Here is a 25,334-nt window from a genome sequence, read left to right as displayed (position 1 = left end):
ATATTTATTTACTCAACAAGCACAACAACGCACGATTTTCACATTTATTGTTTTAATATTCAAAGCAGATATTAAAAAATAATTATAATAAAAATTATTAATATGCCCTGAAGTCAAAACCAGAATTAGAAGTAATAATTGAAAATTTGATAAATGTATGACAAATCCAAAATCAGATACTAATCATAATTATAAATTCTAAATCAGAAACTAATAATCATAATAATATTTTGTAATTTCTTAAATTGATAGATTTCAGCAAAGAACATTACAAATCCTAAATCAGAAATTAATAATCATAATGATATTTTGTAATTTTTTGAATTGATGGGGACATTGTATGGAAATTTTACTATGTTAGTAACTAAGACATAGTCTAATGATTTTCTATCTTACAATGCAATAAAAAAAAATAAAAAAAAAAGGTGTTTATCACTAATTTGTTAAAAAAAAAATTACTATGTTTACTTAGGCTTTAAAAGCTGAATATATTCCTCTGAAAGCTGTAAAAACAGAGGGCAAGTCCTGCCAGAAATAACAACTGTTTTCTGCATTTTGGATATTTGAATTGCAAATCATTACCAGAAATATAACAAGGAATGAACTGATGGTGAATTTATAAAATTGGATAATGAACTAACTTAAAAGGATGAATGATGTAATTTAATATATTTCCATCGAAGATTCAAAGTCGAAAATGTAAATGGATTAACAAGTTGTTAATATTTTGGTTCATGTTTGTAGAAGGGAATTTGTGTAACCAATTTGAGGTATGGCAAATAATAGTGTGAAAATTGGCACTGAAGGGACAAGAGATTTAAGATCATAACAGGACCAGGACAGTTATTGGTATTCAGAGTAATGTTCGAAATTTCTTTAAGGCCAGCAGGGAGTGATGCAGGGTCTACTGAATGATTGTGTTCCTGATAAATGAAGTTGTATGATAGATTGGAGAAACATAGTAAAAAAAATAATAATAACTGAATTGAATAAATAGAAAGAGTGATAACATATCATAGTTTATTTTCATGAAACTAAAACAGCAGTAAAAATGGTGGCTACACAGGTAGAAATTATTCAGTTCAATGAATAAATGTTAAAAAATTTAAAGGTAGAAACTGGCAAATTATTCATACTATTTGAAACTCAGTAAATAAAGAAAAGACCGACAAGAACCACATGATTAGCAAAATATAGTCAAATGAGACATTAGGAGCACCTGTGTACTGATTTCAGCTCATCAATTGATACCCACAAACAATAACTGAATACCATAATTTTATTTTATTTTCCACACAATCCTGGTCAAGCAACTGATAATTCATACAAATTTCTAAAACAGCAACCTTCCTGATCATTCTCTTTGTATCAATTCAACAACATAGGGACTGATAGCTAGCTCCATCAGGCTTCAATTCAAAAGTTGGAGACACTATATATATACAACTTAAGAATGAACTTGGAACAAGTTATTCCATAATCTCTAGTGGCAGCAGACAAGCCATTTGAGCAAGGAAATTTTGCATATGTAGGACAAGGAATGTACTACATGGAAAACAACGAGGCGCGAACCTCAAATGATGACCAGAAACAAGATGAACATCATTTCATTTGATTCAGGTAACGTTATTTTCGATTACTAGTACATCCAGCTAATGATCACCACAACATGCAGTAGTTAACTAAGCACCCTTTTTAAGTGCATTGGCAAATGCATTAATAATAAAACATATAGAATACAAGAGAAAGAACTCACCCTGGCTTTCAATCAGGAGGCAACGAGGAGAGGAGGAGAAAAATATAATTTATATAATTAAAATGTGTTTTTAATTAAAATAATAATAATTTATTAGCAAGAACTTAGCTTTGTTGTGTAAAAACTGTTTCATAAGAAGAGGAAAGAACTTTTCAACAATGAATTGCATGTTTTTATAGAGGTAAATGTGTCAAATTGAGATAAAAAAAAATAATCCTCACTTTAATCCTGTCTTATTTTAATTTATAGCAAATATTCATTCTTTTAAGGTAACATCTGAACATAACCAAAAAAAAAATTTCAATTATTTAATTCATGCCTGCAGAGTATAAGAAGTAAGAACTCAAAGCTTGCATGTTTGGTTTTAAAATAAAAACTGCAACAGAGCTCACAAAGCCAAACAGTTTGAAAGAGCTTGTTCATTCAATACATTCAATATAGCTTTCACTTACCATACAAAAAAGGATTGTTCCCCTTAACACCACCTATAAATAATTAAATATATGATAATAGTGAAATAACATGAGCATTTAGCATTAGACTAGAAGGATTTGTGAAATGCCAACAAAGATCTAACAACAAATGGGCGTAACTGAACAATAGATGCCAGACAAAAAATGGCAGATTCACTATGGATTTTCTTTAAACAGTGTCCTCAATATACAATCTCAAAAATCAAGAAATTTTTGAGCAGCTTGCGAAACTTCTATAAGCCTGTTTAAGTGATGCCGGACTTGCAAACAGGGCAGAAGGTCTTCCTTCTAAGCCATTTATCGATGCACTGTCAATGTACGAAATACATTAGTAACAGATGAGTAAAACAGACTTTTACAAAGGAAGTCAGAGGGCAGTCATTACATCTTTGTGAAACTTGTGCAGGCATGGTAAGTGACGGATAGTTTCCCCGGTTGTGGGTATCTCAAGGCAGATTGCACAAGCTTCTTCGATATTATCACTCTACAAGTTGAAGATAGATGAATAACAACAATGGATCACGAGTAATTTCAAACAATTAATGTCGTTAGAAATAAAATCAAGAAAACCTGATGCACTATTGATTCTGGCAAGTTGTCAAGTTGCCTTTGAGAAGCACCAGCATGACGATTGTTATCATCAAGGGACAACAGCATTTCATAGTCACTCCTAAAGCACAAGAAGACATTGAAATCATTGAGAAAATGCATCAGCTGAAATGGAAGAGGAGAACCTAGGACAATCCAGAATCATTACCAAACAACATAAGAACAGCCTCCCAGGCAAGCAATTACCATATACACAACAAAAATACAAAGTCTATGATAATAGTCATAAATGCAAAAAGTTTAAAAGCTTACCCATTAAATTCATGTTGATATGGTAAAACACCAGGTGATGTTGACAAGCCACTTCTGCTGTTGAATTCAGCTTCCAATACATTCACGAAGTTATACCTCTGAAAACAGCAAAAGGAAGATGCCTCTTTTTAGTATTGATTAAAAAAAATAATCGAACAAAGGAAAGAAAGCTGACTCGATGAATCTAAAAAGAGTCGTTAAAGAAAGATATGTTGCCAAAAATAAATCACATCTTTCCACAACAAATTGAACAAAAAGAAAAGACGCCTCTACATCTGAAGAAGAGCGATTAAAACGCCTCCTCAAATGTGACATTCGACTTGGTGTTGCTCGATCCCGGACCGTTGTTCGCCCTAAGGAGTTTCTTGAGGCCACTTGTGGACACTGGGCATATAAATGAGCCATTGAGAAGTCTCTCTGAGGGAAGGAGCAGGGAGGATTACATTAGATGAATAGACAAATGAATCATGGATACAGTAAAAGAAAAACAGAATACAACTGTGAAGTAAAACTCAGGGAGCAATGACCACATATTAAACATCAGAATGGATATTATGCAAATGCTGGCAATAGAGTTCTTGGCAAGCATACGATAAAGATGAGCAGGTAGTTGGTTCTGATCTACAGTTATCATCTCTCTCCAAACTTGGAGTTAGTGTTCATGTGGGCATCATATGCTCATAGAATCTCATATAGAGAGAGTAGAAAAACAGGATTATTTTTATAAGCAAAGGCAAAAGGGAGGTCGTTGGTTTTTACTCCCATGATCTTATGCAATGAAAAATCAGCTTGCCCAAGGATGTGCTTAAGAAGGAACCTGATTGGGCACAGAGACTGAATGAAAAATATCACAGGCAGAAACTAAACTACTTACAGGATGTGCTTGACCTCGCCTTGCAAGTCTACTTGAATCCTCTTCATGTTGCAACGCCATTGCTATAGTTGCATCAATCTGATAAGTTCATTGAAGGCCAAGAAGAAAATTAATAATGTTGGTTTCAATCAAATTTAAAGAATCCATTTTAAAGATGTTCACAACGAAAAACATAGACAACTACGTTTTCACAACTTAAGTCAGAATTAAAACAAGCTAAAATTCAGAAACAAAATAAGGCACCAATAAGGAAAAGAACAACCTCTTCAGATGCATCAAAGTCTGGTAATTCGTTAAAAAGTTGCTCTTGCAATTGACGAGCCAATATCTCGTCCGATTCAACCTGCCTAGCTGTTGCACTAGAATCATAAAAAGATCTGTGGCTTTGTTCTTCTGAGTTACTGTTTGCTCCTTCAGGAAAATCCAGCTCATCAATTTCTATGACGGGTCCCAATAAAGTTCCACCATGTCTTCGAGAACCCCTAATTCTGGTTGATTTCTGATTTGAGGGTACTACAGACTCCACGAGTAAAACTTCTGAATCCTCAATAGCTGAGCTAGAGCATTCACCATCTTGAGTATGAAGAAAGTTGTTTTTCCTCTTACCTTTCATCATCTTGTACCGTCTATGGTTTCTGTCCCCTGAAACTACATTAGAAGTTGGCTGTCTTATGTTAGGCTTGTTGTACCGTGAACGAGAGGTAGTTACTTCAGGACTATCATCATCAATATACATGATGTGCTTTCTCTTGGGAACATCAATATTATCTTCAGATAATAATGTAGTCGTTTGTGCAATAGAATCAAGTGCCATCCTCCAGCCTTTATCAGCCGACAATCTAAGAGGATGACCACCAGAATTTGTACCAACCTCCTTATTGGACACTGAGCAATGTCTATTACAAAAATAAGAAGACTGTTAAAATAACCACCATTAAATTAATAGGTATTGGCAAACAATGAACCTATAACTTACCTATTTGATCGAGCTTTATCTTTGGTATGTTGCAAGTGATCTGCCACATTATCATGTATTATTGTTTTTCCTTTCTTTTTACCAACAGACCCTTCTTCAGAATCAGGAATCACTATCTGCGAGGAACTCCCATCTGAACCATCATTGCAATCATTTCCTCCAACATCACAAAAAGAAATAAAACCACTATGCAACAGCCTTCTTTGCCTGTTTCTTTGTGACAAACCATCCACTTCGATCTGCGTCTGACACAATTGTCCATTTCTTAGGTCTGAATCATAACCCACCCCTTCATCGACAATGTCATTGTCGCTTCTAGGATCTCTGTCAAAAGAGGAATCAATTCCATTACTGCCATCAAGTACAGGTGAGTTTTTGGCCTTTGTAATACTGTGTGGAGACGTAAGACCACCATGCACCAGAGTTTTTCTCCCTTCATTCTTCCAAGACAAGCCAGGAAGAAATGTTCTTGATTGTGGTTGCACTGATATGCCCCTTGAATTGGCACTTGATTCAATGCCCTTCCCTTTATCTGCTAACTTTGATCGAACATTACCTCCAACTAGTATACCAACCCGCTCTTCCTCACAGAAACTCACAGATGTTTTTGAAAGACCTGCTCCAGAGTTAAAATAACCGCAACCTTCACCTTTCAGGATACCCTCATTGTCAAGGAGATACCATTCTTTATCAGTATTCTTCCTCGTATCTCTTCGCACAGAAGAATGGAAACAAGCAGAAGGGCTGAAGCTCATTTCATTCCCATTGACGACCCTATCTTGCTCATGCTCAAAGGATGTGCCACCCGTGGGAGGGGAAATTTTATCTTTGAGGTCCTCAGACATCAAACACGCCAAACTTGCTCGTCCAAACAGGTGTTCAGCCTCATCTTGTGTCAAGGCTGCCAAACTTGGTTGTCCAAACTGATGTTCAGCCTTATCTTGTGAATTGCCCCTGCTCAAATGATCAGTTAAGCCTGAAACCCTGGTTCGACAAGACCGACCCTTCCTTGCATGCACTTTTTTCTCAGGCAGCGCCACCCCAAATCCTCTACCAGTCTCTGCATTAGCAGCAGAAGATCCAGATTGGGATGTCATTTTCAATCTATCCGCAGAGTCTGGAACCACCGTCCATAGATCCATTTCGTCCATATCCTGGATGCAAGCAAGATTGCAAATGATTCCAATTAATCAAACCTTAACACAAGAAGTCACAGCAAGATGTTCAGCTCCTCTTTTTAGCCCATTACTGTAACATCACAGGTCTGATTCATAGCAAACTATAGAACAAGAACTAAGAATTATAGGCAACATTCAGCATAATAAACTCCAAAAGGGGAAAAAAAAATCAAAATTATTATTTTAGAAGAAATTTCTATAAAGAAAGTAATCTAATAAGAGTACCTCGAATTTCTGATCGCAAAATACATAAATTAATTGAAAATCTAAAAAAAATCTCACGGAAAAAAAACAACAAAGAAAACAAAATTCCCAACTTCTATCAAAAATTTTAAAAAAAGGAATCATACAAACCCTAATCTAAACCAAATCAAATACAAATTACAAAGAACGGCTCTCAACCAGAGAAGAGAGAATCAAACAAGATCAAAACCAAAATCAAAGAGAAATAAAGAAGAAAAACAAAAAGAGATCAAGAGAACAAGATAAAGAAAAAGGGCAACCTTATCGGGGGCGTTCCCGATCAAATTGAGACCTCCAAGAAGCTTCGACGTTAAATCGACGTCTGGAGGGGAAGGCGAATCCATCCACCGGCGGCCCGGTTCCCTCCTTCTCCCTCTCCGTCTCCCCGTCTCGATACCTTCGCCTTGTTCTCGGCTACTCATCTGCTTCTTTGCCTCGATAATAATGGCGGTTCCTGCTTTGAGATTCTCGCCCTGTTTGACGGCGCTGATGAGTGATAAGCCACCTCAATGGGTAGGATTCTTTGGAAACCCAAACTGATTTGCCAATGTGGTTGGCGTGCAACGTCTCTATGTGCTAATTTATAGTTTTTTTTTTATTTTAATAATTGTCCAAAATTAATTATTTATTGTAATAATTCTGTTCGAAAATGTATTTTTGTTGAGTTATTAGAATTTTTTTCTCCATATAATGTACCTTAACTTATTCTTATATATGCTACTTAATATTGTTATCTTATATATGCTACTTAATATTATTATCTCAAAATGAAAGTATCGCTAATTGATTTTTTTTTTTAAATATAAACAAACCACAAATTTATTGGAAAGCAAAATGATCCAAAATAAACACAAAACAATCCAAAATAAACAGCGAGACAACAAAAGATAAACGAATAAAAAAAAATTGGTCAAAATATCAAAATGATCATGCTATTTTGTGTTTTCCACTCTTTTAGTCCATCTAATATAAAATCCGTCTTTTTGGTCCTCGTATTTTCACATTTTTATCTTTTTGGTCCTTCTAATTGACGAAAATGCTCTTTTGGTCCTTCCAGTTGATGAATTAGAGGAGCCAAAAAAGATGAAAATGTGTAAATAGGAGGACCAAAAAAACGGATTTTACAACTAAAAGACAAAGATGTGCAAATACAAAAACCAGAAAGGCGAAAAACGACAAATAGATGGATCATTTTGATATTTATACCAAAAAAATAAGACTTAACAATAGTAAAGCACAAGACAAACACTAAGAGAAAAAAAGTAGCCAATAAAAAATAAAAGGGTGCAACCGATACCAACAGAGGATGCACAGCGGAGTTGAATTATGTATCTATGCACAATAGAGATGAAACAACTACAAAATCACTAATTGATTTTAACAACATATGCATGTATCTATATATTTAAAATTCTAAAATTTGCAAGGTTTTAAGCACATGATTTTTGATTTCTTTATGTTTGAATTAAGATTAGCCTTATTAATCTATAAATCATTAATAAAATTGGATTTATTGCAGTTTAAATGCACAACTCGCTCATAATTTTATTAAAAGAATTATGTTTTAATAATTTTTAGAATATATGTCATTGCTTATTTGTTGATTGAAGTAACACAAAAGATAATAGATACAGTAAAATAGAAATACTGCTTAAATTTTATTAATAATTACATGTTTTTCAAAAATCATAGAATCAATCAACTGAAAATAAGAATTTATCCATCTTCATAAGAAAACAATAATAAATGAGAGAAGCTGTATAAATTCTAACAAAATTCTCTCTTTTCTTCTTTTTTAACTGCGCTCTAACTAAATTTACCATGCTCCATTATATTGTTTTCAATCAAAAGGTGCAAAATAAATTGCAAAATAAATTACAAAATCAAATAAATGTACATATAACAAAAGAACATCAGTTTCATAGATGAAATAGTATGAAGTTTTACAAACAACAGTGATAAGAAATATAGATCATCCTCCAGAAGTCCATCTTTTTCTTTTCTTTTTTCCCAATCACAAAAAGGTGAACTTTTGGTTTAACAATTCCAATCTCTAACAACTCTGCAACATCATCTGAGATACATAACCATGACAATCAATAGGTTCAAGGTATTGCTATTAAGGAAAAAAATGGAAACAATTTAAAATACCCGATAGTTCTCTCATGGCAGCTCATCGGTCCTAGCCCGCACAAATCTCCTTCGACGCCTCCTTGGTATTGAAACATCCTCTTCATCCAGAATCCTGACATCATCATCATCGTCATCTTCATCTTGTAAACCGAGAAGGTTTTCACCCCATAGATAACGGCGTCTTGCTGAACGGTGATGCATCCTCCAAGGCCGAGTAATCCCCCGGCGTCCATTAAGTGAACCATTTGGGCTGCTGATCATGCGAAGCAAAAAGAAGGTAGTCCAAAATGGTCCATCGCCTTCTCCTATATCACGTTCGAGTGGCAGCCCTTCTCCACCATCGAGCACATAATCCCCAAACACAATGGCTCCTGGCATTGCTGATCTTATAGCACTAATGATGTCACCATATTCCCGTTGGTGCTCCATGCGGCGCCAAGCACGCTGCCTAGATGGGTCCACTTCAGCAGGCCTTGTTGTAGGGTGGACTCTCCGTGCATGTCTGCGCAATTCTCTATAGTTGCCAGAGAATGCGCATGACTCCCGAGAACAGCTCCTTGTTTTTAAGTCCATATACTGTCTAGCTTCCTTAACAATTATCCACCCCATCACTGTTCCACGGCAAAGAGGGCACTTCAGGTTGTCTAGTTTCACTTTTTCCTGCTCACCAGATTGTTCACTGCTGATCCTTTCATCAGTCTGAGCTTCAGTTAACCCACTCTGCTCTTGGATATCATTATTATTTTCCAACACTACTGGCAAGCCTGCGGAAACACTGAAATCATTTTCATCCATGATGTAATCTTCACCGGTGTCAAACAGGTTTATTACATCCGTCTCCTCTAAAGTTGGTTGTGAAGGAATACCATTGTTCCCCTCATCAAATCTTTGTTCGTCAACATTGTCGTTGATGGAAAAATCTGAGTGAGACGTAATGTCCTGTCGGTCTACTCTTGATTGTTTGAATCGGTCGAGGCAGTTTGAATGTCTATAGCTAGTATCACAGATGAAAGATCGGCAGCCTTTCTCATGAGAACTGCATATAAGAAGTACAGCATTATGTGGATAGTCCATACAGATCGCGCATGAAACCTCATCCCATTCCTTGTGCCGAGCACAGGCATCAGGTGCAGACCATGCGGTTGAAGTGCTTCCTTTCATATCAGTCATTCTTGATAAACTGATAAATAGTTATCAAGTTAGGCAATTTGGCCAAATATAGAGTATCTAATACTACTGTATTACAACAACACATAGAAGCAAGAGTAACATCAAAGAGTTCAGTGTTTAGCACACGCAAATTTGGGTTCAGTTATTTACAATTTCTAGCAACTATTTCAAGTTGAAAATGTGAAAGTCATGGAGATCACCAATCACTGAACCCACAAATATGATCAAATAATAGAATGCATGAAAATCAAGATGAGGAAAAACATAGTAATCCTAGCTTAGCACACATATATATTAATTATTAAATACAACTCAAATAAATTGCTTTAACTAATAAGAGCAAAGTTGATAATTGTTCTCAAAGTATTCAACAACAGCAATTCTGATAGTAAATTCAAATCGGGTGCATTAGAATTCATATTACCTTCGTGAAAAGAATTTCATTTCATGATTCTTAGTAGGTAGGATCAAAGGCTTAACTACTTTAAACACAATGTTGATAACAGAGGCCTATGATACTTGCATTACTGGAAACAAATGTCTTTGGTTTGCAATGTTGAGCTTGGATCAAACTCCATTCGGTTGTTCGGAAAAAACAATCCATAGAAGATAAGAATGTGGCAATTTATTAAATAAAACAAAAGCAAGTCCTATTTATTGAGCAGTTGAGAACATTTATCTTTAGAATACAATAATAAAATGAGCTGAAAACTAGTCTGATACTCCCCAAAAAATAAAAAAGAAATTAAACTCACCAAAAAAAGAAGCCCCTCTGTCTGCACTTGGCTCAAACTTTATCTCTTGTTAGCAAAGAAAGGGTAATTCAGCAATGAATAGTAACTGTGAAATCTTCAACAAACAACTGGAGGAAAATATTCACAGGTTCTGGACTCAAGTTATAATGTTTTTCCTGGACAGCTGTATGTCTGAATTGTCAAAAGAGAAACCAATGTGTGATTAGCCAGATACACACAAATGAAGCACCAAAAAACAATAAGAGCCTTATGCAGCAAACGTGATAACAAAGATAGCAACAGTTATGCGAAACACAAGATAATGTTCATCAATCCAGGTTCTCCAAAATATAAAATGAATTATAGCAAGAGAAACAGATTTCATCATTTCATATAACTTGAGATGAATGCTACCATGCATTTACAATTTGCATTGTTAAAAAGCGAAACAAAAGAACAATATGATTATAAGCAACTCATGCCCGCCCAAGATAAAGCATCAAAATTAATCCTTAGGCTAGAAAATCATTAACAGTTCATAACATCAGGAATGGCAGATTTAAGGTTGCATAAAAAATATTAAAATGGAAAAGAATTCTCTGAAGAAAAGTTTTTTCCACAAGCACACAATAAAATTGTATCCCTTCCTTGCCACAACTTCAACCCATTTATCACCCAAATTGTATCCCTTACCCTCCCTAGATGATGCCATTCAACAACCAGAACACCAAAATTTAGGCCAGTTTTGATTGAACATAATTAGAGGAAAACAACTGAAAAAGAAAAAAATAAATAAATAAATAAATAGGCTTTCTTGCTTTTCATTCTTGCAAGCAAACATAAGAAACAATGTTCCTTATTTTGTTTTCCTTTCCTCTATTTCCCTAAAATCCTATCACACCATTGATCCAACACCACAAGACCGTCATGAAAAACCCTGAAAACAAGCATAATTCAAAAGGAACATAATCGAACCAATTAAACCCTAAACAAGATGGGCAAAAACCGGAATCTTTCTTTCACTCGAAAATGAACAAATTGACGAAAAAGAGCCGATTTTCCAAGGAATTTCCAGAATAATCAACATGTAGATACCTAAAACTCCAAAATCAAGCTGAAGCCCAACTGATTTGAAGGCAAAAAAAAGGGTGAAAAAAATCCATTTTTCAATCAAAAACCAAGAAAACAAAAAAACTTTCAGCCATAAAAAATCTTAAGGAAAAACACACACACACACACACACACACACACACACAAGTTATATAACAAGATTGTTCAATCTTCACAGAAATTTCAGATTAAACGATGTGAAAACACCTAGAAATCAAGCCAAACAGCGCCCAAATCTCCTTCTTCTCCTCTCCTCTCTTCTTCTCCAATTCCTCTCTGCAAATCGTGGCACCTCTGAGAAGATAACAGAATTTCCAAGGACCTGGTTGGAAAAAGATCAAAACTTTTCTAGATGGTGCTTGGCTTCTCCTCCTGTAGATCGAAGCCTACTAATTCCATCAACGATGCTTCGTTTGAGGCCTTGGAGCAGTGAAAAAAAGTATGGTTCGCTGTCGCCGTAATTAACTTCCTTATATTCACCGGGGAGTCACCAAACCGCTCTCTTCTCTCTCTTCTCTATCTCTTTCTCTCTCTAAAGTCGGCGCGCCAAATCACTGAGTCATGTCTAGAGATCGTGACTTCAGATCTGACGGCCGACATTCAATTCCTGTGATTCTTGTTAGGCAAATTTTGTGTGCGGGTACTAGCGATTGTTTTTTTGCTTTTTTTTTTTATTATTTCAATTTGTATCGTTTTAATTATTTAACTTTAATTTATATTTATCTAGAATAGAAAAAAAAATTCTGCCGAGAAATCAATGATGTATATACCAAATTTATCACATCAATACTAGTTTGTTGTGACATTTGTATATACAGAGATGTCACATTATAAAAAATTAGTTTGTTGTAACATTTATATGTGCTAACATGCTACATTATTAAAAAAAACTATGTTGATACTCTGATTGATCAGTTCGTTGTCAGGCGTTGTATCAATAAGAGTGGCTACATGGACTATTTCGGTCAATGTCATATTCGCATATATAAATGATATCGCAAATTGATATTGACATGATAAATATGGTGGGTATATTATCAAATTCTCTTAAAAATTCTTTTAGTACACTCCCAGTGAAAATACATTAGAGTTGAATGATAAAAATAATATAAATTGGATTTCGATGCTAAGTATATTTACTCAATTCTTGTTTGTGGAAGGGTTCAAGCCAAAATAATAATAATAATAATTGAACTAATACTATTTCTTGGAATAACTTTGATTATAAAACTTTCAATTTATGAAACTTTTCATGAACTTCATGAAAAGACCCGCATGTTTGTTGACCAGGACTTAGACAATCTCCAAATTAGACTCATGAATGAAATATAAATAATAGGAATTTTCCTAGTGAGTGTATATAAATATCTATATTGTTGCTAATTAATTCTAGCATGTTGATCTGGACCATGTTAATTTCTTCATTACCAAAGTTGCTTCACGTTAGCATAATACATTTTTATTTTTTATTTTTTTAATATATATGTCTAAATCAATATGAATATGGAATGGGCGTGTATTAAATTATTAATGTAGGTAATTTCATCACTTTGTTGGGTATTTCTGCAAAATATGAGAGAGGTAAGTAATCTGGTAATATGCAGGGGCTAAAAAGTAAAGAAATCTCTTCTCATAATAGAAATGGGTTGTAGCCAAGGCCCAGACTAAAAGGTCACAAAGATTAGGCCCATTGGGCCGAGGCCCACGTTCAAAAGTCCAACTTCCAATGCAATGATTCCATTTCGATGGTCGTCCTCGCCGCCATTCGCAAGCTCTCTGCTTCTCCTTCCCGCTCTCGTCCCAAAACCTAATTCTCGAGATCGAGAGATGCTTGCGCGAAGGCTGAAATCTCTATTCCACACGTCTTCCAGGCTTCGTGATCGTCCTCTTTCTCCTCATTTTCTAAGGTAAGCCGCTTGAATCGAATCACTTTCGTCTTGTTCTTCTTCTTCTTCGGTTTTTCTTGGTGATCATGGTGGTGATGGTGATGGATTGTTCGATCTCTGTAGTTGGTTGTACACTTCGTCGGAGCAGGCTGGCAGGAAGAGCTCGTTTAGGCGGAAGGCAGTGCCGATCGTGCTGATAAGCTTGACGGGAGGCGTTGCACTCAGTGCCCTCAATGACCTAGCCATTTTTCATGGCTGCAGCTCGTAATCATCTTTCTTTCCTTAATTGCATTTTCGAAGTTTTAATTACGTTGCTTTGATCCATCATATGGTATTTCATGCTTAGTTGGTTAGTTTGTTTGGAGACTTTGGTTAGTGATAATTTTGAGCGTATTTAGCTAAAATATTGTTGTTTTGGATTGAGAATTTATAGTGATTTGTGAATGCGCCATAGTTGTGATTTGTGAATGAATTTGTCCAAATTTTATAGTAAATTTCATGCTTGATTGGTTAGTTTGTTTGGAGACTTTGGTCAGTGATAATTTTGAGCGTAGTTAGCTAAAATATTGTTGTTTTGGATTGAGAACCTAGAGTGATTTGTGAATGCGCCATAGTTGTGATTTGTGAATGAATCTGTCAAAATGTTATAGCATGTTTTATGCTTGGTTGATTAGTTTTTTTGGAGACTTTGGTCAGTGATAATTTTGAGCGTAGTTAGCTAAAATATTGCTGTTTTGGATTGAGAACTCAGAGTGATTTGTGAATGCGCCATAGTTGTGATTTGTGAATGAATTTGTCAAAATTTTCTAGCATATTTCATGCTTGATTGGTTAGTTTGTTTGAAGACTTTGGTCAGTGATAATTTTGAGCGTAGTTAGCTAAAATATTGCTGTTTTGGATTGAGAACCTAGAGTGATTTGTGAATGCGCCATAGTTGTGATTTGTGAATGAATTTGTCAAAATTTTCTAGCATATTTCATGCTTGATTGGTTAGTTTGTTTGGAGACTTTGGTCAGTGATAATTTTGGGCGTAGTTAGCTAAAATATTGTTGTTTTGGATTGAGAACCTAGAGTGATTTGTGAATGCGCCATAGTTGTGATTTGTGAATGAATTTGTCAAAATTTTCTAGCATATTTCATGCTTGATTGGTTAGTTTGTTTGGAGACTTTGGTCAGTGATAATTTTGGGCGTAGTTAGCTAAAATATTGTTGTTTTGGATTGAGAACCTAGAGTGATTTGTGAATGCGCCATAGTTGTGATTTGTGAATGAATCTGTCAAAATGTTATAGCATGTTTCATGCTTGGTTGATTAGTTTTTTTGGAGACTTTGGTCAGTGATAATTTTGAGTGTAGTTAGCTAAAATATTGTTGTTTTGGATTGAGAACTTAGAGTGATTTGTGAATGCGCCATAGTTGTGATTTGTGAATGAATCTGTCAAAATTTTCTAGCATATTTCATGCTTGGTTGGTTAGTTTGTTTGGAGACTTTGGTCAGTGGTAATTTTGAGCGTAGTTGGCTAAACTATTGTTGATTTGGATTGAGAACCTAGAGTGATTTGTGAATGCGCCATAGTTGTGATTTGTGAATGAATCTGTCAAAAAATCTGTAGCATTGAGAATTTTGAATATAATAAGCCAAAATATTAATAATTTGAGAACCCTAGAGTGATGCTTACCTGAACGATTTGTTACTTGGTTAGCTGCAGTGTCAAGTGTGTTTTTATGGTTCTTTTGAACTCAAATTCAGCAAGGAAGATAGGAGAAAGAGAAAAGTGAGGTATTGCGGAGAGGATGATGGTCAGAAGAACTACTGGTTTATATAAAGAGAATTGAGTGTGCATATGCAAATGATATGGGCTCAATTATTTTAGTTTATTTTTTATGTGGTTGTCTTTGATTTGGTTTGAATGAATTATAAGCAATTCTATTTGTAGGAATTACATTAGGTTGACATCTCTAGCAAATGGTTGCCTGTGATTTGGAAAAGTGGTCAACTGATTACCATTTCATTATTGGACATGTGAATATTTTTTGTTTGGTGATCTTAGTTTGATGTTTATTCACTGATTAGCATGAGGGAACTTTTAAATGATTGTTATGTTTCAATTCGCATATCTTCAGAAAGGCAATAGAGAGGGCTAGTCAGAATCAGAAAGTTGTCGAGATTCTTGGTGAGCCAATTGTCAGAGGTCCTTGGTATGATGCTTCTCTTGCAGTCGGGCATAGGAGGCACTCTGTATCTTGCACATTTCCTGTGACTGGGCCACTTGGTTCAGGCACCTTTCAATTGAAGGCTATTCGGAATGGAGGTTCGTGTCTTATCATACCTCTGCTACATTTTCTTCTGATAAATTTCTTCTTCTTTTTTCCCTTGATTAAAATATATTATGGGCAATTATATGTTTGAATTGGATTTCAAATTAAACTCTTCTCAGGCGAACTGGTGTGCGTGAACCCTATGTTATTTGAAACCTCTGTTCATTGCCTCTCTGTTTCTTTCAACCCTCACTATGTTTTCTCTTTTAGACAATTTCTTTGTGTTTTCCAGGAAGGGTTTCTTAGTAAGTGATGCGAAACTTATCTTTTCCTAACACATCATTTTACGTTACCATTATTCTTGTTGACACATGCTTGCACTTAAGCACAAAATAGGTTAGATAGGCGAGGATAATCTGGTAAACCAATCATCCTTTTCGATATAGTGAATCAAATTAAACAACGGAATGGTGAAGATGTGAGCATGATATAGATAAGAAACTTTGCTTTTGAAGTTATGTGTAAACATCTTGCGTTGCTTCTTAACATTTTTCTGCATTTGACTCACTTTACATGTAACAAATTTCAAGTTGGATTTATGTTAATAAGTAGTTAGTTGAACTGCCTAACACATCAAATCTGAGGTGTGTTTGACCCTTGTTTCTAATTTGCCACAGAGGACACTTGGTTTTCATTTCTACGACACCACGACTGGGACATACTATTATTGGAAGCTCTTGTCCATCGCCCTTCCAACGATGACAAAGATCAAACACTACGAATAAGTATTGCAGATCAAATGGCATCACCACCTCAGAACTAGCACTTGGAGTGCACGGACTGCAAACTTCCTGCTCCTAAAACCTCATAAATATGAGTTATTTTTTGCTTGTCAAAGCTCTCCAGAAATTTCAATTTTCAGCCATCTGTTTATAGAATAAAAGTACATACCAGAATGATCAACTGTTTTTCTGTCATTCAACCTATTCACATACCCGCATCCAGTGAAGAAATGAACTTTTTCATGAGTTTTATTGAAAAGAAAAAAAAGAAAAAGGGTAATGAAGAGTTTGATCTCTCTAAACTAACTCGGTTTATGTAAGTTAAAACTTATTGAAAAAGGTTTGCCAATTAAATTCAAGGCAAGCTAAAGTTGATTAAACGGCAACTGATAAATAAAAAAAGAAACATTTCTGTTACTCTCTGCGAGTCCAAGATAGCCTCAAAATAAGCATTGGTTATTTTTATATTTAATTGAGCCACGCATCATATTTCCTAAGAAACATAGATTTTGGAAAAGTAATTTATATGAATGTCAAGCCAAATCACCAAAAAAAAATGGTTTAATTAAAATGCATATATATATATATATATATAACAATGAGACCACATAGGTTCATAGAAAATATTTCGACAGATATGTTCAGAAAACCTTGATTTACAAAGCATCAAGATATGATTTCGCTACGACTCCACAAATACGTCATGCCCCAGTCAATTTTGATACCAAAGATCAGGATTCAAGATGTTAATATCAACCGATCTCATTCAAGATTACCGCAAGGCATCAGTGACATTGTCCAACTCCCAAGTAACAATTTTACCATCTAAACCTGAAGAGAAGAAACATGCCATCACTTAATCCAAGACTAGATACACAATCAAGAGACGAGAAAATTCACTTTCTCTGACCTGAGGTGCTGAAGCGTTTCACTATTGTATCCCCTGCAGTTATCATCGGCACAATGCAACTAAAACAGAAACAAACACCTCTCATTGATATCATAGATATATAAACATATATAACTGGATTTTTAACTTGTTGTAAAAGAAATATACGTTATGCAATTCTCATGAGCACCACCACGATGTCTTGAACCATCATGAGTATCATTGTTCATTCCATGTTTCGGTTGGCCATACAGCTTCCCAAAAGCTTCAGAGAACTGTACAGGTATTAGTATTACAAACAAGACCTGAGGCAGGTATAACTAGGTAGATACTTGTATGAATGAATGATAAGTAAAAAGATGATTTGGAACACAGGTTTCCGGCCTAGCTAATATGCAAGTTTATCATCATTTAACTGGCAACAAGAGACTCAACATGACCTACAGTCACTAAACTACATAATCAAATAAAACAAAAAGAAATGATTATATGATTAATAATCATCTAGTTTGTATCTAGTTTAAATATTATCTCTTGTCCTAGTCTGTTTATCTCATGTTAGGATATTATCCTATCCTAGTTTCTTTCTTTTAAGATTTATTATTTTATTTAAATTTTATCGATAGCTTTGAGAATTTGTAGATAGCTTGGCCCGGTTTATTCATGAGGAACTCTGATTAGAGTAATGCCAAACAATACTAAAGAAGCAATATACTGAAAAGAATGGAATACATAATTGTAAAAACACAAATGAATATAAAAAATAAAAATAAGGGGCGCCTCTTTCAATATGATTCCCATGAAACAAGTTTGTTCCATTATGTCTCAAGATTATGATATTTGGAACCAGACTTTCATGTCAAAATTAATAAAGCCATAATTGGTGAGTAACGAAGTACCTGGGAACTGTACTTTGAGCTTGATGGTGCTATTTTCCTCTCATCCAAGAATCTTACAAAACTCCTGGAATAGCAATGACCAAATGACTATTTATACCTGAGTCTTACATGCTACAGCATAAACTTAGTCCATTAGATGAGAAGTATTCATGAGCTAGCTTGGTAACTAGTTGTGCCCTAGTCAATTTTTATAAAAGCCACATCTATCTCAATAAAAAGATAAAGAAAAAAAAAATCAAAACAAATCATGTTAGTTTTCAGTATGACTGATAATATAATCAAAGCAATTCCATTTTATTAGATCATACCATACCATATTCCTCTTTCATCTGCGGCAAAAACCATTGGATTGCAGTCAAAACCCACGCCAATGGCCATCCTGTCAGAAACAAAAAGGACCTGAAAAAAAGTCATCACTAGATTCAATTCAAACTTTTAAAATCACAAAATTTATAGGTAATAACAATAGAGAAGAGAGGATGCTGACCCACATCACGAAGAGGCAAATCACGGAAGGCTACACTTTGTGCAGAAGGGGAGGGACCAACATCATCAACAAAATAGATCATTGAATTGTGACCTAATAATAGGATAAAGAGGAATTACTTATGAGCAATAGAAAGAATAAGTTTCTCTCAAACACCTAAAAATAATGAGAATTGACCTGCATAAGCCAAAGTGTTGCCGCTTGGAGACCACTTTACACCAAAAGTCCAGGTAGATGAAAGATCAAGTTGCACAATTTGCTGAACAGAAGAAAGCAAACTTTTAATGAAACAATTAAAGGCTTACCAAGCTTGCATAAATAAACATACGACAAGGCTGGCAATGTCAAACCTCCCCAAATTTAGCATCATTCGAAGAGCTTATCCCAGTAGCCCTGAAAGCATCGAAGCACAACAGATAGTAACATAGGAACTAATTCAAGTGGTTTTTGTTTATTATTAAAATATCTAAAAATCAACCTTGTATCAACTCCCTTGATGAAGGTGGAAAAGACTCTACATTTACCATCAGTGGACGTAGTTGCAATTAGAATCTGCAGATCAGACACAAGAGGGCTTACTTGAGCTAAATTTTTCATCCTAAATATGAAGGCAGATGTGTAACATGTGCTAATTAGTGAGTGACCAGAACGGCATACTACAGAAGCAATTGAGAACAAGTAAATAAATGTTTCAAAAAATGACAAATGACCAGACTTTACCAAAAAAAATAAAAAAATAAATACAAGTTCTTTTATGAATTTTCATAAAGGAGTCCAAATTTAAGCGATGCCTCCAGCAATTGGATAGGTTGAGTTTAATTTAGTTATTTGGACAGAAAATTTATATTTAAATATCGACCAAATTTTGACTTAGTTAATACTAATGGCAATAAATATTTTAAACTTAAGCTTATATTTTCTACTTAATAATGGGTGTTTAATAATATTAGTAATTTTTAATGTTTATTTATTTAAATCTTGAGAGATAAAAGATATCCCTAACCCCAGTCATTCATTAAAGATTGGTTGAAGGTGGTGACCTAAGTTATTCCACAACCAAGCACCACTGCATTCATGGAAGTAAGTCAAATCCACAATAAAAAAATTTACCTTATCATCATAACCATTCAAAAATGTTGTGCCAAAAGATTTTCTACTTTCTATAATTATGGAGATTAAAGGCTATGGAATGAGAGGAAATGCAATAACTCACATTGTTCGGATGCCATGCAACACCGGTAACAGATGAATTATGCTTTTTCCGAATAAGTTTACTAACCCACCTGGAAGAGAGGGAGAAAAAAAGAAAAGATTTGAGGGCAGAAAACATGAACCTCCAAGATTAGTTGGACAACTCACTCAAAGAGCAAGTATTTCCTTTAAAAGTAGCAAATACCTAGAATAAACAGAGATTTACAGAATTAACAGAAGAAGAATTTCAAACTTATTACCAGTTATTTTCTTCCTCGTAGTAACAGATGCAAACCGTTTTAGCCCCACTTCCTACTGCAAACTTATTTTCTGCTACATCAAAAAAAGTATTAGAAGTGGATAAAGAAAGCAAAAAATCAACACTGCATCACAACTTCAAAGGCGCATCCAGGCCATCCATGTTAACATATCAAATTCAACTATCACCACTAGCAACTGGGCGGGTATATCACACACACAAAAACAGTAAGCTTTAATCATTGAGAAGTTGACCACAAAGACAAAACCAAAGAGTAGGCCTCCTAATTACAATATGACCAACTAGGATGTACTTCTCTTTGCTTTGAGCAGTAACCTGGTGTAGCTTAAACTTCCTATACCCAGAAACACCAACTACAATTGCAGGAATCCCTTCCCATTGCTGTTGTAAGAGTCTCGTCTAGCTAAACATAATAAAAAAACCGTTGATCCCAATACCTTTCGGACTCCACTGGACACAAAGTGCAGCACGATTTAGCCTGAGAATGACAAGCGTTGGTACCCATTCACTTCCTTCTTGATTCCACACATACCTAAATTACATATCAACAAAGAAAACATAATCGAAATAAGCACAAAGATAATAATTAAAAAAAAAAAAACCACTGTTCAAGCCCCCACTCACGAATTCCGATCATGCGAAGCAGTAACAATTTTATTGGATCTCAAGCTCCAATCTATGGCGGATACGATCTGATCATGCTGATTCAAACAAAAACAAGCAATTAAAGAATCAGAAACTCATAAAAATCACTAAGGACATCAAATACCATGAAACAGCATCATTTGTCAGGGATTACCTTGTAGAGAACGTGCAATTTCTCCCATTTCTCCCGAACCAATTTGTAGATATGAACTTCGTTGTTGTTAGGACAAAACGCAACCACTGCGGCATGAGAGATTTCGGCGATGAGATCCAAGAAAAGAACAGCTAGAAAAACACAAGAAATCGAGATCTAGAGAAAGAGAAAAGGAGAGTACTTGAGTGATCGGGGCTCCAGGCGTGGCAAGTGATGCACTGGGCGAACTGGTGGATCGCAACGGCGGCCATGGATTGGCCCCTCGAGCTGGGATCTAGGGTTTCAGCTCCCTGATCTCTCTCTCTCTCTCTGTGTGTGTGCGCTTCTCTATCTCTATCAAGCTCTTTTTGTTCTTTTCCCGGCGCGCAGCGGCGTAGAAAAATAGAAGACAATTTGCGAAAACAACCCTTATTTTCACAATTATTACATTAAGAAAGTTTCAAAATGAGTATTTAATTTTATTTGTTTATTAATCATCAGTAATTAAAGAAAGCGCCTGGTTGATTGAAAAATAAATAAACAAATATTTTTCTTTATCTAAAATTTAAAATAGAATAAAGTGAAATTTTAATTACATTGAAAAATCCCTCATTTTTTTAAGAAAATCAAAATATTTTTGATTTTGAATGGCTTGAAAATAACTATGAAAAGAAATTTAGTTAACAATGACATCAATTTACATTATTACAAGGCTATAAACATTATCACATACCAATTGCCAAGACAGACTTTGTTTTAAATATATATATAATAATAATAATAATACTAAAATTTTTTTTTTTTTTGAAACGCTTGGCATGCTGATGATTGCAGAGGACGAGCAATATAGGCATTAAAACAAACTTTTCTTTTAACAAACAAGTAGCAAATAGTGTTACATGATACTGGGAACTGGGTGATTACATCCAGGAAAACCAAAAATAAAATAAAAGCATAGGGATAAGATAATAAAACAAATGAACATAAAGCCATTGATCTAAACCATACTTGGATTACACTCAAACTTTTTTAGCTACTAATATTCATTTTTTCCTTTGCCTCAAAGTCATTGAAGATTTCCATTATAACATGTTTGCTTGTTTGAAGAGCCATGTTAACTTCTTATCAACCCACCAGCTCTATTTGAGGATTGGATCCTTGGTGCTGCAGCAAAAACACAATCAAATGAGATAAAAAAAAAACACAGCTTTCAGTAATAAAAAATATATAAAATATAAAATAAAAACCACCAAAATACCCATCCTGAACCATCAGGTTACCAACATTGCACAGGGACACAAATATGCTAATTAGAAGATTGGAGAAGAAAAATATTCATCACAAGATTTTTTTTTTTTTTTTTTTTTTTTTTTGGGAAGAGGAGCGGGGCGAACCCACTAGAGACCCAGGGCCGTGCACAAGCCTCAGTGAAACAAGTGGGGACGGGACCGCGCTCACGTGGGCGCTGGAACCACCCGTACACAACCACTATTCACAACTCACGTGAGAGCTCTATCGACGACCCGTGTACCAATAGACCCGAAGGTCGTTGGTTTCATCACCAGATTAGCATCTAACTTCAATATTTAGCTGATGAATTACTGCCAGAGTTGTCTACATAATCTATTCTCTTAATATTGAACTAAAGAAGTTATACTAATACTACCGCTATCCTAAATCATTAGGTGCCAACAATGCACAGGTAGGTACATCAGTCGAGTTTATTAGTAGATCTGAGCAGAATGTTTCTCCACACACTAGTAGCTTATTTTTATATTGAGCAGAAGAGTTGATGATGTTGGAGCTGGTTTGCCTAATAACAGCCTCAATATTGAGCTAAAGATGTTCAATTAATATTACCGCCATCCAGATTCATCGGTGGGTAGATTGTTGCAGCAAATTTATCAGCATCTTAGCATTTTGGTTCTATATTTAGCTAAAGAAGCAATAATGGAGTCATCCATATCAATAAATCCTAATATTGAGCTAAAGAAGTTATAATGATACTAGGAGGATCGATGAAGTGAATTACCCAGCCCGTCTGCATCAGCAGTCCTCATAATTCTGAGTCTCTTGACAGTGCTCAAAAACATTCTACACAAAAGGAAAATGCCAGATAATTTGATCAACTGAAACATTACAATCAGAAATAAAGAAAAGAATTAACTTGGATTATCCATGATATGTCACCTTTTCACTTTAGTTTCTTTTTATCTTAAAAGCACTCTTTGCAAGAGTAGGGGTGTACTCAAGCTAAGCTTGAGCTCAACTTTACCAGCTTTTGACTGAGTTCAGTTTGAGTTTGAGCGCTGGAACTCATTGGGCTAGGCTGGTTTTTCAATAATTTCATTTCATTTTCCATAGAAAATAAATTATACTGAAGTTTATTGTTCACTAAACTAAAACTTAATAAAAACTCTTCCTGATTCCTAATATGATATATATGATCAAATACTGTTCTAATGAACCAGATGATCTCATACGACTTCCTTCTTAACAAAATATTTAGAGCAAATGTATAACTTTAATTATATTCAACTCGTTTAGTTGTCAAGCGAGAAACCTTGGCTGAAGCCCAAGCCAGCCAAAACTTCAGTAGTTGATTCTATTTGAAATAATATTAACACAGCATATAAACAAAAAGCCATACGTACCCCCAAGGAACATCTCCAACAAGCATCCAATCCCCATCCTTGTCTTCATAAGTAAGTGCAAAATCACAAGAGCCATCCAACAACTTTGAAGCTTTCATGCCATCTACCATCAAATAAAAAATTGATTAATATATAAGATATGAGATCAATAGCAAAACAACAAATTTCACAGCTTCAAGAATCTCCAACAACCAGCCATTATCAAGATTTTGCGCTACAATGTCCATATAAAAAATAAGAGCTTTTGATAAACTCACAAACATGAGGACGAAGAGGCATGTTGGGTTTGTTGAACATAAGCTCAAGAGCAAGCGCAAGGGACTCATAGGAAACATGAGCATTGAGATCCACTTTCCTACCAATTGGGTCTCCATCCATATTCACTTTCACAAAGAATGATGAGCTCCCAGATGAAGGTGCCTTCTGCTCAAGATCCTTGCACACAGTGTTTTCCTCATTAATGCTTTGCTTATGAGCATCATTGTTATACTTGGACTGGTTTCCCAAATTGTTCATCCTAAAAGCTCTTATGGGTGGCCATCCCACCACCATTTGACTGCTTCCAAATAGAAAACATAGCATTAAATACAAATCATGGCATTCATTCAAAAAGAAAACAAATTTCCACCAAGAGAATAAATTTTCCTCTTCTCTTTTCCAATGCTTCTCATCAGCTAAAAAGACATAAAAGAAAAAAAAAAATCCACAAAATCCAAGAAATAAACTAGAAATTTACATTTTGATGAACAAGAATCACAGAACGAAAATCACCCGCAGCTTTAAAAGAAACAAAATCATAACAAAATAAAAGAAAATTAGAAATTGGTAGAGAATGAGGCGCACCTTGGGGGGTTGCTAGCCGAACCCACAGCATCAGAATCCTTCTTAGTCCCAACAATGCCATTAGCGGTACCCGAAGACGAAGAAACAGAGGACGACGATGATCGCGGCGACGCACGCGATCCCAGCGCAGTAAACTCCTGAGCCGTGAGAATCCGGCAACACTTCCCACCACCACCACCGCCATTGACGTTCTTAGCTCCAAGACTCAACCCTAGCTCCAGCTCCTCGTCCTCCACCGCCACTGCGACGGAGGTGGCCTCCAAGAACCCGACGAAGTCCTCCGCCTCGCCGGCGCCCTTCGAGACAGACGACATCGATCCCGACGAGCCGCAGGGCTCTGCTCTCATATCTCTCGATCCCTTCCCTTCCGGCGAAGAGATGAATGGGCGGTATTTAAAAGAAGGGTGGCAAGCGGTGATGAGAACGCGGGGAATGAGTAAGGTGAGAAGGCGGGAGGGCGGTGACGGGATCTCTTGAGGCAGAGATGGTTGACAGGGAGACAGAGGAGAACATGGGTGTATATGTACGGTTAGATTTTGCCTCAAGATCGGTGAACTTCGTGTAATGACCGATGTGTTCTCATAAATCTATCTACAAAAATTAAATTTTTTATATAATATATAGTAACCAATCAAATCGTGAGATTAGAGTTTTATTTTACATTTTGATATTAATGAGAGATAGTTTTAATATATTTATTTATTTATTTTTTTAGATCACGAATAAAGCGTCTCGAGCCCAAGCAAAGCGGAGAGGGACAGTGATTAGTGGTTAATGGGGCCCACTAATGTTGCCATCCGTCCTGGAGACAAGCCGGCAATGTGGGCCCATTTCTAACACGTGTGGGCTGGGCCCACAGTTGCTAGTCACTTTCATGAGG

At 35.5% G+C, this 25,334-nt stretch overlaps 5 protein-coding genes across 7 annotated transcripts; 1 reads left to right on the top strand and 4 right to left on the bottom strand.

Moving 5' to 3' along the window:
• Nucleotides 1-2,159: 2,159 nt before the first annotated feature.
• On the bottom strand, nt 2,160-6,896 carry LOC120252719. The gene is made up of 9 exons (XM_039260839.1): nt 6,622-6,896; nt 4,941-6,094; nt 4,227-4,860; nt 3,965-4,042; nt 3,364-3,507; nt 3,091-3,188; nt 2,800-2,899; nt 2,615-2,713; nt 2,160-2,537 (listed from the first exon to the last, which is right to left on the bottom strand). The coding sequence occupies exons 1-9, from the start codon at nt 6,781-6,783 to the stop codon at nt 2,475-2,477; spliced, it is 2,532 nt and encodes an 843-aa protein (XP_039116773.1). The 5' UTR covers nt 6,784-6,896; the 3' UTR covers nt 2,160-2,474.
• A 1,365-nt stretch (nt 6,897-8,261) lies between these two features.
• LOC120252736 lies at nt 8,262-11,932 on the bottom strand. Of its 3 annotated transcripts, none has more exons than XM_039260876.1 (4): nt 11,716-11,932; nt 10,420-10,590; nt 8,513-9,674; nt 8,262-8,435 (listed from the first exon to the last, which is right to left on the bottom strand). In XM_039260876.1, exon 3 carries the CDS (start codon nt 9,662-9,664, stop codon nt 8,525-8,527), a length of 1,140 nt encoding a protein of 379 aa, XP_039116810.1. In that variant the 5' UTR covers nt 9,665-9,674; nt 10,420-10,590; nt 11,716-11,932; the 3' UTR covers nt 8,262-8,435; nt 8,513-8,524. The 3 variants fall into 3 exon arrangements, with proteins under 3 accessions (XP_039116810.1, XP_039116809.1, XP_039116808.1); XM_039260875.1 differs by having other exon boundaries at nt 8,262-8,423; XM_039260874.1 differs by having other exon boundaries at nt 8,262-9,674.
• Nucleotides 11,933-13,257: 1,325 nt separating this feature from the next.
• On the top strand, nt 13,258-16,792 carry LOC120252742. Its single transcript, XM_039260882.1, has 4 exons — nt 13,258-13,415; nt 13,518-13,658; nt 15,517-15,704; nt 16,329-16,792. The coding sequence occupies exons 1-4, from the start codon at nt 13,336-13,338 to the stop codon at nt 16,472-16,474; spliced, it is 555 nt and encodes a 184-aa protein (XP_039116816.1). The 5' UTR covers nt 13,258-13,335; the 3' UTR covers nt 16,475-16,792.
• Nucleotides 16,793-16,993: 201 nt separating this feature from the next.
• LOC120252740 (actin-related protein 2/3 complex subunit 1A-like) lies at nt 16,994-21,313 on the bottom strand. Its single transcript, XM_039260881.1, has 15 exons — nt 21,160-21,313; nt 20,979-21,064; nt 20,804-20,880; nt 20,617-20,711; nt 20,160-20,229; nt 19,922-19,991; nt 19,187-19,260; nt 19,059-19,101; nt 18,886-18,967; nt 18,713-18,801; nt 18,535-18,620; nt 18,222-18,285; nt 17,491-17,597; nt 17,344-17,402; nt 16,994-17,264 (listed from the first exon to the last, which is right to left on the bottom strand). Exons 1-15 carry the CDS (start codon nt 21,227-21,229, stop codon nt 17,206-17,208), a joined length of 1,131 nt encoding a protein of 376 aa, XP_039116815.1. The 5' UTR covers nt 21,230-21,313; the 3' UTR covers nt 16,994-17,205.
• A 491-nt stretch (nt 21,314-21,804) lies between these two features.
• LOC120252698 (auxin-responsive protein IAA10-like) lies at nt 21,805-24,988 on the bottom strand. The gene is made up of 5 exons (XM_039260816.1): nt 24,455-24,988; nt 23,869-24,167; nt 23,612-23,714; nt 22,990-23,051; nt 21,805-22,121 (listed from the first exon to the last, which is right to left on the bottom strand). Exons 1-5 carry the CDS (start codon nt 24,799-24,801, stop codon nt 22,072-22,074), a joined length of 861 nt encoding a protein of 286 aa, XP_039116750.1. The 5' UTR covers nt 24,802-24,988; the 3' UTR covers nt 21,805-22,071.
• Between the last annotated feature and the right edge of the window lie 346 nt (nt 24,989-25,334).

This window comes from Dioscorea cayenensis, chromosome 22, assembly GCF_009730915.1.
Source record: "Dioscorea cayenensis subsp. rotundata cultivar TDr96_F1 chromosome 22, TDr96_F1_v2_PseudoChromosome.rev07_lg8_w22 25.fasta, whole genome shotgun sequence".
Lineage (NCBI taxonomy): Eukaryota > Viridiplantae > Streptophyta > Magnoliopsida > Dioscoreales > Dioscoreaceae > Dioscorea > Dioscorea cayenensis.
Note: the sequence above shows the minus strand (reverse complement) of the source record. Positions and strands in the feature narration are given on the sequence as shown.

Excerpts from the sequence above, each read along its gene's own strand:
- LOC120252719 (XM_039260839.1), bottom strand. The coding sequence starts at position 6,783 with ATGAGTAGCCGAGAACAAGGCGAAGGTATCGAGACGGGGAGACGGAGA. Across the intron at positions 6,095-6,621 it reads TCGGGAACGCCCCCGATAAG|GATATGGACGAAATGGATCT; the intron begins GTTGCCCTTTTT and ends GCTTGCATCCAG. Across the intron at positions 3,189-3,363 it reads TTAATCGCTCTTCTTCAGAT|AGGTATAACTTCGTGAATGT; the intron begins GTAGAGGCGTCT and ends TGCTGTTTTCAG.
- LOC120252736 (XM_039260874.1), bottom strand. The coding sequence starts at position 9,664 with ATGACTGATATGAAAGGAAGCACTTCAACCGCATGGTCTGCACCTGAT.
- LOC120252742 (XM_039260882.1), top strand. The coding sequence starts at position 13,336 with ATGCTTGCGCGAAGGCTGAAATCTCTATTCCACACGTCTTCCAGGCTT. Across the intron at positions 13,659-15,516 it reads ATTTTTCATGGCTGCAGCTC|AAAGGCAATAGAGAGGGCTA; the intron begins GTAATCATCTTT and ends GCATATCTTCAG. Across the intron at positions 15,705-16,328 it reads GAAGGCTATTCGGAATGGAG|AGGACACTTGGTTTTCATTT; the intron begins GTTCGTGTCTTA and ends AATTTGCCACAG.
- LOC120252740 (XM_039260881.1), bottom strand. The coding sequence starts at position 21,229 with ATGGCCGCCGTTGCGATCCACCAGTTCGCCCAGTGCATCACTTGCCAC. Across the intron at positions 19,261-19,921 it reads TTGCATGGCATCCGAACAAT|ATTCTAATTGCAACTACGTC; the intron begins GTGAGTTATTGC and ends TCTGATCTGCAG. Across the intron at positions 18,802-18,885 it reads CAACACTTTGGCTTATGCAG|GTCACAATTCAATGATCTAT; the intron begins GTCAATTCTCAT and ends TCCTATTATTAG.
- LOC120252698 (XM_039260816.1), bottom strand. The coding sequence starts at position 24,801 with ATGAGAGCAGAGCCCTGCGGCTCGTCGGGATCGATGTCGTCTGTCTCG. Across the intron at positions 23,715-23,868 it reads GCCTCTTCGTCCTCATGTTT|ATGGCATGAAAGCTTCAAAG; the intron begins GTGAGTTTATCA and ends ATTTGATGGTAG. Across the intron at positions 23,052-23,611 it reads GTTGGAGATGTTCCTTGGGG|AATGTTTTTGAGCACTGTCA; the intron begins GTACGTATGGCT and ends CCTTTTGTGTAG.